General features: G+C 45.2%; 2 protein-coding genes across 4 annotated transcripts in view; one reads left to right on the top strand and one right to left on the bottom strand.

Moving 5' to 3' along the window:
• Nucleotides 1–15,399, top strand: part of NBEA (neurobeachin) — a 464,261-nt gene that overhangs the window by 303,416 nt on the left and 145,446 nt on the right. For all 3 annotated transcript variants that reach the window (XM_030449922.1, XM_030449935.1, XM_030449928.1), the window contains one exon: nucleotides 7,633–7,769. In XM_030449922.1, the coding sequence (XP_030305782.1) occupies nucleotides 7,633–7,769 (137 nt within the window). The remainder of the gene's footprint in view (nucleotides 1–7,632; nucleotides 7,770–15,399) is intronic.
• Nucleotides 10,397–13,210, bottom strand: MAB21L1 (mab-21 like 1). Its single transcript, XM_008503157.2, has 2 exons — nucleotides 13,206–13,210; nucleotides 10,397–11,686 (listed from the first exon to the last, which is right to left on the bottom strand). Exon 2 carries the CDS (start codon nucleotides 11,575–11,577, stop codon nucleotides 10,498–10,500), a length of 1,080 nt encoding a protein of 359 aa, XP_008501379.1. The 5' UTR covers nucleotides 11,578–11,686; nucleotides 13,206–13,210; the 3' UTR covers nucleotides 10,397–10,497.

The raw sequence follows: 15,399 nt of genomic DNA, 5'->3' as shown, positions 1-15,399 counted from the left end.
AGCAGACCTATCTAGATACTGATAGGAATGTATCCAGAACTTTCACAGACCTATGGACAGTTTGGGGTTGCTTTTTTTTCTTTTTTTTGTCATTAGTTTGGCACTGGTGATACAGAAGCAAGCTAAGAAATCAATCAAGAAGATAAGCTTTTGATTCTTTGTAATTATTGGCAAGAAATTATACAAGATGCAGCCTCATCCAGTGGATTTGGACAGTCCTTATTGTCAGCCTCTTATGCAAGTGCTTTTAGCTTGGCTTTCTACAGAAAAAAGTTTAATGTGGGCATCCTCTCTCAGCCTGTATCTTTGTAACTTCTGAACCTGGAACACATTTTGAACAAACTTTAACAGTGAAGTAAGGATTTCAGAAGCAATAAAATTCAGTTGTTAAGAAAAAAAAAACCTACAGGACAGAGCTTGCATCAGTTCTCCTTTCATTAGGTGCCAGAGAATCTTTGTTGGGAGAGTCAACTATGGTAAAGCAAAATATGCAATCAACCAGTAGACACAGTTACACTAGAAAGCATTCCTTATTCATTCTGATGGTCTTATTTAGGGATACTCATATTTTCAGAAATTTTTTTGTTGTAACTATGGCATCTTAGATGATTCTTCCAAAAAACCTAGCAAGTTACATGCTAATTCAGCAATTTGTTTATTTCATCTGACATGGATATAGGAGTAGCTAACCAAATAAATTAATTTTAAGTACTTATACTTCCTATAACATTTCCCTTCACTACATACTCAAGAAGTTTAAGGCTTACAGTTTATCCTCAAGAGTTTTTCCAGAATAGAGGCCAGAAGAAATGAAAGCTGAAGGCTCTCATCTTTCATTTCAATTCTTATCAATTGAGCTTTATTGGCATGACAAGGTACACAAGCTGGATGGTGTAAGATACCTGTCAAGTTTGGTTCATTTGTACTTGAAACTGGAATTTGATCCCTCATGTTCCTGACTCATGACAATGGGCTCCTGTTCCAGTGCTACACTGCTACAGCAGGATCCTATCTCTGCTTTCTCCTTTCTTCTTCCAACATTAAATACAATTTTCTTAGGCATGGTTTTTCTGCTGCTTTTTAATTAAATAGGAGCTATAGTGGCTCTCTCAGAGAGAAAAACTAGCAATTATCTGGGCATGTTCAGCATCACTTAATGTTTTCTAGGTTGAAAAGAAGTACCTTAAATTTTACCTGCAAATGAGGAAGGTGGTGTGGGTCATAGTGCATTAGTGTCCTATACTCACATCTGGATGCACTGCTTAATAATCAACTTCTTAGTTTCTCCACCAGCTTAAATTAGTCTTTCCAAGGTATAGCTTCAGGCAGAGCACACTCTATGAATCCAATTTGGAAGTGGCAAATGTATGCATTGCAGTAGTGAGGTCCCTATCCCAAATGTTTAGGTTTCTGTCCAGCTGTAAATCATTAAGGGGAGTCTTGATTATTATTAATACCTGATTATCTGGCAGGTTGGCACTCTAACACATCCTGGAACAACACTAGACTCTTGTAAACCACTCAGAGCTTGAGAACAGTTCAGGTTCTCATTTATGCCACAGAGTAAATCAGACTCTACCTGCAAAAGGGGACAAAAGTTGATTTTCTGAGATGCTTTTGGCTGACACACAGCTTATTGTTCCATGGTACCTCCAGTGAGAAGATATCTAGTAAGTCTGACTTTGGTACAGAGCTTGTCTGCATATTCTGTAGCCATTCTATTAAGTGATTGCTTTTTATCACACTTTGAGCAATATAAAGAGATACTTGTTCCTAGGAATATTGTAAAACACATTTTTCCTCAGAAAAAAGTACTCTTTTTTTTTTTTTTTTCTTTCAATGTGACCAGTGAGGTATAGAATTATAATAATAAATATACCTGTGGAGGTGTACATTGCTTAATTCAAAGATACAGAAGGTATGTAGGTGTCTGAGAGAAAATTTGCTTCTTTTCTTAAGCAGCACTAACTGGTTTCACAATCTCATCAAAAAATATATATTTATTTCTTGCTATTTTATCCACAGCTGTAATACATATATAGGATTATTTTTTATTTAAATTTTCTTTTTAATTGAACACATTTGTTTGCTGTTATGGCACCACTTAAGAGAATTGAGTTGCTGTAGTTGTTTAGTTATTGTTGTTGAAATAGACCATTGAAGTTGATCTTTGATGTTTAGTAGTAGTGTTACATACTTTATAGAGAAAAGGCGGGGAAAAGTAAGCAAAATTTTTTATATCAGGACCTATCTACAATGGCAATGACATTTAAACAAACAATAAAAATCTATCCCTCCCTCACAATATGAAACATATGATTGTTCAAGAGTAAAAAAGCAACAAAGTAAGCTGGAATATCTCTGAAAACAGGAAAGGAATTGGAGTACTTATTCAACAGAGGAAAAACAATGTTATAGTTGTGTTTAGACTTAGATGTTTTTTGCAATCAAAAAGTTGTGCAAATTATTCTCTTTATTGAAACTATTGAAAGTGATACACAAAGGGAGCTGTGTATATACACTCTTATAAAAGCCTTGGATTGAGTGAAGGAGTTACTCCCTGTATCTGCTATAGTGGAGAACAAATTGAGGGCAACCATACTCATGTAAGTTCAACGTATTTATTGCAGAAGTCTTTTTAAAGGGTGGTTTGCATCAGATTTATGACAATAGGAACAAAAAATAAATAGACTGAAATCTGTGAATCCTTTTTTTTCTAGCAATCTTGCGTTGTTTACTTGTTATTTACATGGCAGTGCATGTATAATACCAATGATATTAATTAGCTGAAGTATTTTTCTGACTATAGAGCTGTAGAGCTTTTCCCAAAAGCTTCTGGTGGCTATACTTGGTTCTGTTTGTATGCTATGTAATTTATATTACAAGAAACTGAGGTTTGTGAGTGTGTGTGTTATGCTTAAATTGTTTGAAGTATGAGGATTTGTAGTCACTTTAAATGCAAGTCAGCATCAGATACTCTTGGCTTTTGAGTTAAAATACTGATGTAATATCAGTTGTCTTATTTCAGGTACCTTTTAAGTGATTTTTAAGAATCATTCTTAGTATTGAAAATACTTAAGTATATCAAATTACGAAATGTAGTTTATACAAACTATTTTACACAGTAAATCTATTAGTTTCAGCTAATTTGTTTTGTATTGGCGATGTTAAGGAGTATATGAAAAAGATTGGTTTTTTTTTTCTTTTAAAACTGTGCCATCCATAAATTAAATGGGATGATAATCAGATTATATATATATTTTTTTTTAGAATAGTTACCAGTAGATTTTTAAATTAAATTGGTTCAGCTAATTGGATGTTTTGAAAGTATTTATCCAAGCTAGTATTTTTTCAACAAAATATTTAAAAATATAGGCTGCAGCAGGTAAACTGCTTGTTTTCATAATTAAGCATTTAAAAACATGTTTCTTATCCTACTTAGGAGAAATTATATCCAAACATCTTAGCACATACACCTCTGTTGTAATTTTCAGGCTCATAAATGTGGCACGTCTTTAGCTCTTACAGTTCAAAATGGCAGTTTATGGAATTAAAAGGTTTGATATAACAAGTTTAACATGCCACCCTTTTGGAGTTTTCCTTAAGAGGTGTAATTTTACTGGTACTGCTTCAGCAGTTAGAAAACTCTTTCACCTGGTAGAACTTTTCATTTGCATTGACTTTCTTTACTCGAATTTCAGAAGTATTAGAGCTAAAATCCAAGTACAAGAGGTAAATGCAAGAACTGAACTCTGTCCAACAAAAATTAACAGAGGGAAGGAGAGAGATTATATTCTGAATTTATTCACTAGGATCTTCTAATCCCACAGTTATTTACTTTTGGAAAGGAAATACTATTTTTTTAAAATGTATATGCGCGGTAGCGTTTATTTTAGAAATGTAAATCACATGTGCCGACCACAGGGATCAGGCAAAAGCGGAAAATTCCCCATTTGAACAGATTACAAGACATGTGGATCTGAAGTTAGTCCTGGTCTGGTTTTACGGCCAGAACGACTTCCTTGAGGTCGCTGCCTCTTTGCCATGGGCCGCCCCGGCAGCCTCAGAGAGGCAACGAAACGAACCTTGAAGAAAAAAAAAATTAAAAAATTATTAAAACCAATGAGATGCTCTTGCTTCGAGTCCCAACAGCTGACAGCCACCTCTAGACGCGTGTCCTCTCCACAACCCCCGAGCTGTTCGGTGAAGCGGAGCAGCCACAGGTTGTTTTTTCCCCGGAGCTGGAAGGGAAGCTCCCGCGGTGTGGCCGGCGGCCCTTGCCCGGCAGCCGCCGTCCCCGTGTGCCGGTGCCAGGAGCAGCGCAGCCCGGAGCCGCTGCGCTTCCCGGTGCCTGCAGCCGCTCTGGGGATGTTGAATATTTACATCCCCGGCAAAAACGCAAACTCGTCGCCGCCACCGCAGAGGGGCTGGGGCGAGGCTGGCAGCCGCAGCTCGTTATCTTCCCCGCATGCGAATGAGCCCGTCCCGCGGCTCTTGGCTCAGGTGTGCCCGGCTTTTGTTTCATTACATTATCAATTTGGGTTCGGGAAGGAGACCCAAAGCTTGCCGATAGCTCGGTGCCATATGGAAAATCTGCTGTATTTTGATTATGCTCTATGTAAACATTTTAATATCGGATTCTTAAAACCCAGAAACTATCCCAAAGGGGATTAAAACATAATCCTCTCTCTCTGTAGCTGCAGTGGATTAATTTCATATTCTCTCAGTGGCTGGCTTGCTCCCTGAAGGCTACAACAAAAAGACTCAGTGCTCCTTAAACATGCTATGGAATTGGAAGTTGTAATTGGAGATTTCCAAAGGACAAGTGTAAAAATGACACACTGGTAATACACTTTTTTTTTTTTTTTCCCCGTGATTTGGGGAAAAAAGTCTGCAAAGATGTGTTTTAACTCAGAACATCCCCTCTCACGAGCTCCCATAATTTGATACTGCTTATTATGCTTTCCATTCTTATTTCACCAAGAAGATAAAAAACAAACAAGCAAACAAACAAACGAAAAACAACCAGAAAACATTTTTTCTTCCTTGTCGCATTTGGATACCTCTGACATGTTTATATTGCAACAAACCTAGGGTGTCACTGGTCTGGGAGCTCGGAGCCTTTTCTCGAGGAGGAAACCAGAAATCCCTCATTTCCCCTGTATTCAGTAACGGGCTAAGAAGTGAACGTCCCCTTCTAAGCAACATCTCTTCCCTGCCTCTACAGCTCTGCCCCCTCCTCCAGGACGAGTGCATTTCGCTAGCACAGCCGATAGCCGGGGTGCACCTATTGTCTGGGTGTCACATGATAGGTTTTGGCCTTTTGACCATTAAATAGCGGTTACTTTATTTTTATTTTAGCCACACAACACCAGGGAAAAGCGGTAATTGGATTAAATTGATGGTCTTCCTTCTGGGATTCCTCACAGCCCACAAAACGCCTCCTTAAAATGACAGAATACCGGGTCGTTTCTAGGACGCATCTTCCGAAAGGGCTTTTCTTTCCGCACAAAGGCCCGGAGCCCATCACCGTGCGCCGGGCCAAGCGGCGGCTCCCAGCCGCGCTGCCCGGGAGGGCGAAGGGGAGGAGGGCTGGGACGCTCTGCTTGAGAGGCCAAGTGCTTCTGCAGGGCAGGGAGCCGCTGCCTGCCCAGACCCCCCTTCTGTAAACACAAAGAAAGGGGGCCTGGGGAATAGAAACCCAAATCCACTTGTAATCGTACAAGAGAGTCGGGCGTAATTACTCGAGCAACCTAGATGAAGATTGATGAGGCTTTGAAGCGGCGTTTCGGATCGATCACCCTGCCCTTTGGAGCCTGCAGTCGGGCTTCCCCGGCTCGGTTCTTTTCTCACCGAGAAGGGAGGGAGAGAAGATGGAGGCGAGACGGGGAGATCAGCAAAGCAAGCCCAGGCGCATGTGATTCCGATCAGCTGACTGGGGTCAAGAGGCTACCCTGGTTTATTAGGAGATGGAAAACAATAAAATGAAAGAAAATAGAGTTTGTATCAATACTATCCAGCCTGCCACGCTGGGCTGCTGAAAGCTGTCACTGAAACTGCGGTTTAGCTTCCTCTTATACACACAGTAATCCGTGCCTTCCTCTTTTATTTATTTTGCAGAGTAAATGACAAAACATTGTGCAATATGGTCTCAAATCGGGTATTACAGTAAAGTAAAACATTAACAACATGACAGTTAGATGCGCCGATACAGGACTAATTTGGACTAAGTGAGTAATTTGAAGTGTTGCTTGCAAGACCTGGTAGTGAAGTGTGCGTGCGGCGCTGGAGGAGGAGGAGGAGAGGTTGCATCCACCCCTGTTAGCCTTAGTGCGACCTGCAGCCTAGGGCTTGCCTCGGCCGCGCCAGGCCCTGCTGCCTCCTGCGCTGCCTTCCTCCCCAGGGAGGCGAGCGCCTGGGGACGGCAGCTGAAAGCGAGCGCAGGCACTTTTCTGCCCTCCCAGCAAGGTCTTCCCCATCGCATGGAAGATCTTTAACTGCACCAAGCAACCAAAGCCTTGTGAGCATTCACTGAGATGATAGGTTTGCCAGGTTCTAAAAAGGTCCGTCAGTTCGGATGCTGCACCCAGTTTCTCAGGCTTTTATTTACTGGTATGTCAGGCGTGTGTTTGTGCACGCGTGTGGCTGCCTGTGTTTATATACGTGTATACAAATTACCCCACGAACTTTAGTGGATAAACCTAGGAGAGTATTTCATAGTTAAGCTTTTCTTATAATTAGAGCAAAGGACCTTCCTAAACACCGACACCGTCAGCTTTAACAGTAGGTTGCGTTCATACTGAAGATGATGAAAAAGGGATCCCCTGTTATATTTCACATTAAAGCGCAAGTGTTTTCTTGCTGAATTAACACTTAATTTGTGTAGAGAAAGCTGCCTTTTACAGTAGGTTTTCCCTGTTCCATCTCTTCAGTGCCCGTGCAAGAGTCTTGTTAAAGAATATATCTGAGGGGAATGTTTTTACAGCAATTTTAAAAGGATTAAGTGACAGCAAGTTGAAATAAAAACGATCTTGCCGTAAATATATTTAACGAGGCTGGCCCTTTGCGTGCGTGTGGTATTGAAGTAGGTAAATAAATAAATAAATAAATAAACAAAATCTTTTCCTTATACTTTCGGAGTTGAGATCTGGACCCAGAATTAAGAATAATGTCCCCAGGCTTCGTAGGGTCGGTGTGGCGGGCAGGGGCTACCGGCTGTTCTGTCGCCCGCCCGCCCGGCCCGGCCGCCGCGGGGACCCCTCGCTGCCAGGTCCGAGATGTAACGAGTGGCCGCTATCGCACATAAACAGCGATAGTGTTAACGAGGAGCAAAAGGGCATGAAAAGAGGGGGGACCTGCTTCTAAGAGGCAGCTATTTTTTCACCCTAACCCCTCTGAATTTCGCTGCTGGCTGATTTATCTCGCAACTCCGGAGCTCCCAAACTGGCTTCTGTCCTGACTGCGGAGTTCAAAGCGGTGACCGAGGGCAGGAGGGGGATAAACACAGCGGTTTACAAACAGAGTTTATTAGGGGGCTCGCCGGGCGCTGGCTTGGCGGAGGGAAGGGGAAGGGCTATCGGGGATGGGCCAGCCGGGCGCCTCCAACCTGACGCCGCTGCCCTTGCCTTGCAGGCCCCGTGGTCCTCAGCACGCCGGCACAGCTCATCGCCCCCGTGGTGGTGGCCAAGGGGACGCTCTCCATCACCACCACAGAAATCTACTTCGAGGTTGACGAAGATGACCCGGCCTTCAAGAAGATCGAACCTAAGGTGAGTGCGGCGAACGGGCGGCCCGGTCCCGGTCCCGATCCCGTCCCAGGTGCGCCGGAGCCGCCCCCTCCCTCCAAACTCCGCTCCCGTCTGCCGCCTCTCGCTGCGTTTCATCAAGGAAAAAAAAAAAAAAAAAAAAAAAAAAAAAAAAAGGAATGTATTAATGATGTTAAATCCTCTATTACGGCAGCGTGTGCGTTTCCCAACAGCCTTTCGCTCGGTGCCTTTGTATGAACGTGGTCAGATTTAGTACTTTAAGCCAATTGCTCTGAAATCCCTGGAGGGAGCAGCAGTCTCAGCCCTCAGCCTTCCCGAGACATAGTGGAGGATATCCTTCTGAGGATATCGGAGAATCCCGTTATTTCAATAACGTTAGTTACCATGTAAGAAAATACGGCACATTTGAGTAAACGCTGCTGAAATGCAAGCTAATGCTTTTTTTTTTTTTTTTCCCGAGGAAGGAAAGAAAAAAAAAAAAAAAAAAAAAGGAGGGGGGGGAATATAGGCATGTACCCAAGACTCGATTCCTGGGAAAGCTCTGATTTTTTCTGAAGTCATTTACTACTCCCGATTCCCCAGCACCGCCCCCCCTCGTCCCCTCCGCGGAAACCTCCAGCCCAGCCGCAGCAGAGCAGGGGTGCGTGACTTGAGCAGAAACCTTTGCGTGGCTTCCTCCCCGCGGGAACGGAGCGGGGGCTGCCGCTGGGAGGGGGAGGGGGCAGACGGAAAGGACGTGTCTTACGGGGAGCTTCTCTCGCCTGCATCTCTTTTTATTCTTATCGCTGTTGTTTTATTTCTTTGTTACTGCTCTGGAAAATGTTAGAAAACAGACAACAGGGAAGGTACTTTTACAAAGACCTTGTTTGGGTTTGTTTTTTTGTTGCTTTTGTTTGGGTTTTGGTTGGTTTTTTTTCCTGTAGAAATTTCATAAATATTTTCCAAGAAAAAGCTAGCGACCTCGTCTGAATAGTTTTGCAACGTGGTGATTTCTTTTTCTCTCAACGACGGAACTTTCTTCACAGCTCTGAGGAAAAAGAAAACCAGATTCTGTCACAGTCGCTGGGTGTAACAGTTTCATTAAAGTACACCCGGTGGAAATAGTTGCTAGTGGGTGTTACACAGGCAATCGGCCTCTTTCAGCACTTGCTGACAACATGTTAGGGTACTAAACAAAATCCGCGTAGTTATTTCGCGTTTTGCTTTTAAAGCCGCTTTAAAGAAATGCATGCTGGACCACGCGTTGCGGTACGGATAGGCAGTTCTGGATCTCTTGCAGTTTTTTAGGCACGCACATGTTATTCCCTCTGAATACCCTGGGAGCGCAGGGGCTTGATTTCTGGAAGTGTAACTGGCAATCTTACCACATTCACAATGGGTTTGTAGGTCAGAAAGTAATATTGTTGTTCAGTTTATTGATGCCGACTTCAACCTTTCACCTATAAATTTTATTTTCCTCTTTATTTCTGTTTGTGCCAACATGCTTCCTCAGTATGCTGACTGCTTCAGGGATGTGTTGTGTTCCCTCAGCTTTGTTCAAAACTGAGCAGAAACACATCAGCACTGTAAAGTAAAGCCTTCAAAAATAGATTTCGGACGGCTGGAAAAAGTGTTGCTGCATTAATAACTACATCGGTGTCTGACAGCTGCTTATGGTCACCCGGAACTAAATCCTAATGTGTTTGTACCACCAATATCTCCCTATTCTACAAAACTATTCAAAATGCAAAATCGGGCCGCTGCCCTTGCGCTTGCTGTTTTACAGTAATTTAACAAAGGTAAAACTCACAAAATATAACTGCCTTTGTTTTTTCAAGTAGAAAATTTGATCCAGTATTGAAACACTTACTCATGTGTATTTTACTTCATTTATTAGCTTGTAATTAAATAAATCAGCAACAGAAATTAAAATCTAAATCACAAAAGGTAATTATCCAGTGTATTTCAAGTGCATTTTCAAATATATAATTCCAATATTCAAGCGTTATATAAGCAGAATCCAAATTTCTTTTGAATATATTTAAATAACATTTCAAGTATATTTATGGAATGTTAGAAATAGAACAAGCAATATATATGAAACGAAAAATGTAAACTTGTTAAGTTCAGACACTTCAAAAGACAATTAACAAAAGTACCGTGATAAAATCTACCTTTTTAAAGGGTATCTTCTCTTTAGCAGAAAATGTCCTTGAAGTATCCAAAATGTCAATTTAACTTCTGTTCACCAAATCACAAAACACCAACATCCACAATTTCAAAGACAATGTGAGATCACAATATTTGATACAAATAAAAAGGTACATTAGGGTTTGTTCAGGTGGCATATCCAAATAGCTTTTACTCACAGAGGGTTTACATAAAAATACCGGGGTTTGTTATAATCCGTTGGTACCCTTTCAAGGCAGAATGCTCACAATCATGTTAAATTACGGCAAATTTTGCTTTCTTTTATTTTTTTTCTCTTCTTTCTTTTCCTTTTTCCATTTTTTTTCTTTTTCTTTTTCCTCTCACGGGGAACTGCAAAATTGAGACAAAGAGGAACGATACTTGCTGTTCTTATTTGCTTTTCTTTGTGAAGAGCCTAAGCTATATTCCTTTTTTTTTAAAAAAAAAAAAAAGAATATTATTTGCATTGTCAGGTGGAAATATTTGACTTTTCGAACAGGCAGCTTAAACTTCATCGGCAAATAAGCAGATTTATCGGTCAGGCGGGTTTTATAGTTGCCCTCTAAAGTTTCTCCAAACTTTTCGGGTTGGTAAGTATTTCCCTAGCCAGTCGCCACGTTTGTTTGGCCGCGTTTTCCAGGGCCGAGTGAGGTTTGCCCTGAAAGAGGTCTAAGTTGGGCAAGAAGTAATGCGGGCACCTCCTGCACTGGAGGCAGGAGATGAGCTGCAGTAAAATCCCGTTGAGCCGGTCCCCCAGGCACGACTCGTCCCAGTCCGATTCCCGGGGATGCTTTTCGCATTCGTATGAAACCAGAGTCTTCATGTGATAATTATTCAGGGGCTGGCCCGGCAGCTCCAGGTGACGGTCCCGTAAGGTTTTGAGGATAGAGAGGCATTTCTTCCTGCAGCCGCCCATCTGCAGTCTGTTCTCGGCTTCCGCGAACTGCAGCACCCAGGCATCGCTCTCGGCCGAGCTCTGCTTGCCGGCCAGAGAGTGGCACTCCTTGGACAAGAGGTTGAAGCCTTCCGCCTTGACCTCCGCCACCCGGTTGGGTCCCGGCCAGGGGATGTGGGGAAGCGGCCAGTGGGCAGCACTCCGCGGCCAGATCCCCGTGCATTTGAACGCCGGAGTGATCTGCACGACGTACCTATCCCTGATTCTTAGCTTCACTTCGCTGGTGTCCGCCACCATCTTTACCACGTCTCTGTAACTGCACTTATCCACGGCTTGAGCCACCAGAGTCTGAAATCTGGACCGGATTTTGCGAGCGGAGAGGTAGCCAGACGCCGTGATGAACTCCACCCAGAGGGACATACTCCTCTTGCGCCCGTCGCTTAACTTTAACACAGCGCAGCCCGGCAAGGAACCGTCGTCCACGAAGTTGAAAACCCCCATTTGGTTCAGATACAGCACGACTTCAAACTCCGTGGGGGAGATGACTTCCAACCCCTCGTAGCGGTTGTCCATCTCGTTCAAGGAACTGATGAAGCGAGGCTCCTGCACCTCCACCTCCTTCAGCACGTCCGACACCACTTTGCAGACTTCTCGGATCGTTTTGGCGATGGCAGCTTTCCTGGCTTGGCATTTCTCGTTGTAGTATTTATTCAGATGATACACCAGCTTGGCCTGGGCCGCGATCATGTTGGGGCAGAGATCCGGATTGTATACCGGAGTCTCGCAATAGGCTGTGGGATCCAATGCGGCTGCTAAGGCTGGAGCCAACTTCAGAGGAGAAACAGGCTGCCGCACTCTGAAATGTAACAAATGTTTTTTTCAAAATGCGCTGGGGCTGCTGCTCCTCAGATGCTCTCTTCCTGCTTTTTTAGATCAGCCGTCTTGAAGTGTGTGTGGCGGGAGGGGGGGGAAGAGGGGGGCGGGCGGGGGACTGGAGGGGGCGATATTTTTCCTCCCCCTTTTTTTAAAGGGTCCGTGAGTGAGAGGAAAGCATAGAGAGGTGCACCTTCCCCAGCAGCAAGAAAAACAAAAGTTGCACTGAGACACAGCGAGGCTTCCAGTAGTAAAAATAATAAAACCTCTTCGTATTTATTTATGTTTTCCCGTAGTAATCACTGTGTGTGTGCAGGGTGGTTAATCAGATGGTGGAAAAAAGTGCCGTGTGTGTGTGTGTATATGTCGGAAGAAGCTGGCTGTTGGTTTGTATAAGAGCCCAGATGCACTCGTGTGGAAATTATAAAGGCAGGGCCAGGCAGGCGGGCGGCCAATCGCCACTGGGCTCGTCACTGCAGCCTCTTTCAGCTCAAACCCGGCTAATTAATCCCTCTCTAGGAGATAGATATGTACACACAGACACACACACACGCACACGCAGGCACGTATAGAAAGGTAGAAGTTTAGTGGCAGAAAAAACGCCCCGATCATCTGTACGCTCGGAAATCAAGAGAAATTGCTCTTCGTTGGGTGTAACTTGAAGGGTATTGACGTTTAGAAGGGACTTGGCAAAACTGTGCCTCTCCGCACTGAATCCCTGCGTGCCTCCCCACGGCCGAGGCGGGAATGCAGGTGTATTAATGGGCATCCATCAACTAGGGAGCTACAGACTGGACTCGCTTCTGCGGGAGCAGAGGCGTAAATCTATTAACTCACACTTGGCGTCACATCACGCTGTCCTTCCCTCCTCATAGTTGTCTGTAACTGCAAGGGAGAAGTTGTTCGGTTTTCTTCCTCTCGTGAACCATCCGGTGAACAAGGCAGCAGATTCACGGCAAATTTAGTGTGCTTTGGAATAAAATATTACGCAGAAGTCCACGATTCGTATTGTTTTAAAAGATCTTCTGACGGGTTTTAATCGATCGAGGTTTAATGCGTTTCGTCATTGTCTCTGCCTTGCTTTTTATGTTTGTACCTTACGAAGGGAGAATCAATCGCTAAACGTATCTGTCAGGTCTTTTTCACGTTCCCTCCAGAAACTAGGCAGCAGATATGAACGGTAAATCTCATCTGCCAATTCTTAGATTCGTTTTTATATTCCGTCTAGTCCTCCAATATGTTGGGAAGAGTGGATGTTCAGCTGCTTTTTGAGACGCACTAGGACTGTCTACTAATTTCAAACCTGGACGTTTTATCGTATAGCTCTGCTAGCAGGCTGTGTTTAGTAAATGTGCACACGAGAGAGAGGGATGCCAGCGACTGCAAACATGCTGGCACGCTACTAATCTGACAGTCTGGGGTTTCGTGTGTGATGTGTAATTAGCAAATTTCTACTTCGGTACCCTAAGTGTTAGTAATCAGGACCTTTATTTGCAAATAACCCGGAGTGGCAAACTCTTCTGCTTTGACGCATTTACTGAGCTTCACTTCAAGAGAAGACCTAACTGTATTTTTCAAAGAGAAAAAAAGAAAAAAAAAAAAAGCTTTTGCAAACAGCAAAGCCTTTAATCTCTTGGAATCTTTAATCTACTGCCCGATTACTGTTTTTTAAAGTAAATGTCACAGGCATAACCATCGACAAGGAGAAGTCATACCGCAAAGGACATTTCACGACATTTATTCAGTGTATTAATGCGAACAACTTTATTGCAGATAGAGAAAAATGTTCTTGGCTCGCTCGGTCTGCCGTTTCTACGGGCGCTTCCCGTGCTGCTTCCTAGGGGGAAGCTGATGCAGGAATTATTTTTTCCCCGTTAGGAAAACGGGGCTGGGGCTGTCGTGGGGCGCCTAGCTGAAAACTGCAGGTGACAGGTCCCGAAAGACCTTATCCTCTTCCCGGCGGCAGCCCCATAGCTGACGGCGGAGGGGCGGCCGCTTTCTGGTTGTTCCGGCCGAAGAGGAGCTCGTTTCCTCCCGGCTCTTCTCCCTTCTGCGGGTGTTTCCCAGCCAGGCGGCGTTTGGGTCACGCGTGGCTTTCCCTGCCGCGGTGGGTCCGGCGGTGGCAGCGGCACAACGCGCTCGGTCGCGGAACCTCCCCAGCCGCCTCCGAGGCGCGCAGCCGCCGGCCGCTGCCGTCCTCCCCCCCCCAGGAGTTCGGGGCTCCCGCCTCCCTCCCCCGCGGGGTGCGGGGCCACTCGGCTGCGAGCTGCCGGTTCCCCGCTGCCTCCCACCCCCCCCCCCCCCCCCGAGCAGGCACTTACAGGGGGTCCTCGCCAGGTCTGGGGACCGGCGGGCACCTCCCGGCCGCCGCCGGGCCTCGCTGATCTCACCCGCGGCTGCTACCGGGAGCGCGGGGAACCTGCCGCGGTGGGGGAGGCGGCGGGGCCGGACTCCGCCCGCCGTCCGCGGGCTGCGGGCGCGCCCAGCAGTCGGCTCGGCGGGGAGGGGGAAGCAGCTCTCCGGCCCGGCACATCCCGCCTCACGGAGCTCGGGACGACCCCCTCAATCCTCCCCTCTCGCCCGCCCCTCGGTGTCGGGGGCGATGCCGGTTGCGCCCTGTCCTCAGACACGGGTTGCGGCGTTGGCCGGAGGAGGTCACGGCGGGGCTGTGCGGGTGAAGGCAAAGCAGTGAAGTTGGGTCCAACTCCGGCGGGCGGGTCCCGGGGCCCTCCCGGGATAAGGGAGGCCCGGGGCGCTGCTGACCCGACTCTCTCCCCTCCGGCAGCGGCTGCTCGGCCCAGGAGCCTTGCCGACGTGAATCCTCCGGCCCTGGCTTTCCGAGAGCGGCTTCTTTGCGATTTAAATAAAAAAGAGCTCTTTCCCCGTGAGGTTACAAAGCAGCGCCGTGTAAAAACGAAAGTTAAAGTGAGGGGACAAAACGCTGTCCCTGCCTCCCGTCTCCGCCGAGGGGAACAGCCCTTTCCTGCGGAGGGGGAACGCCGGCCCTCCTGCAACTTCCCATCACGGCAGCTGCATCAGAGCTACGCGTTAAAGATGGAAATATTTCAGGATGTTTTGTTTATTTTTGCCCCGTGGGTTTTACCTCAGTAAATGCAGCTTCTAAAGGCAAAAGGCGATAGGTCGTACCTTTAAGCTGTCAAAAGTATTAATTTTCAAAGTGTGGCGAAATTAATTTAAATAAAAATCATGTTTTATATCCTAAACCAGAGCTTTCAGTAGAGGATGCCACGATAACCTATGATATCAAGTAACTCAGGTTACACGTATTTGATGTGTCTTGGTGGCCATAGGGAATATTGGCCTTAGCCTTGGCTGGGTGATGTTTAGCACTAAAGGTTGCTGTTAACTCCACTACATCACTTCCTTTCCCACATGAACATTTGATAGTTTGAAAATCTGCGGATTTAGGCGTCGCTGACGCCAGTCAACCACTGAAATTTAACTCCTAGAGGTGATCTGATCGTTTAACATGGCAAGAAGTTGGTGCTTTGGTCTAGATTCTGAAAATTATTATCTGATTAAATATTATACAAAAGATGAATGTTTTCGAAGCTTCTGACCACAACCATGGTTAGTTTTTCACTGTAGTTATTAAGGAGTCCTTCATGAATTAGAAAAGGAAGGAACACCTTTTCATCACGGATTTTTATTTTTATATGCATTGAGTTGTTCTGG

Source organism: Calypte anna, chromosome 1 (genome assembly GCF_003957555.1).
Source record: "Calypte anna isolate BGI_N300 chromosome 1, bCalAnn1_v1.p, whole genome shotgun sequence".
In the NCBI taxonomy this organism is placed as follows: domain Eukaryota; kingdom Metazoa; phylum Chordata; class Aves; order Apodiformes; family Trochilidae; genus Calypte; species Calypte anna.
This window is presented reverse-complemented; position numbering and strand designations above follow the sequence as displayed.

Excerpts from the sequence above, each read along its gene's own strand:
- MAB21L1 (XM_008503157.2), bottom strand. The coding sequence starts at position 11,577 with ATGATCGCGGCCCAGGCCAAGCTGGTGTATCATCTGAATAAATACTAC.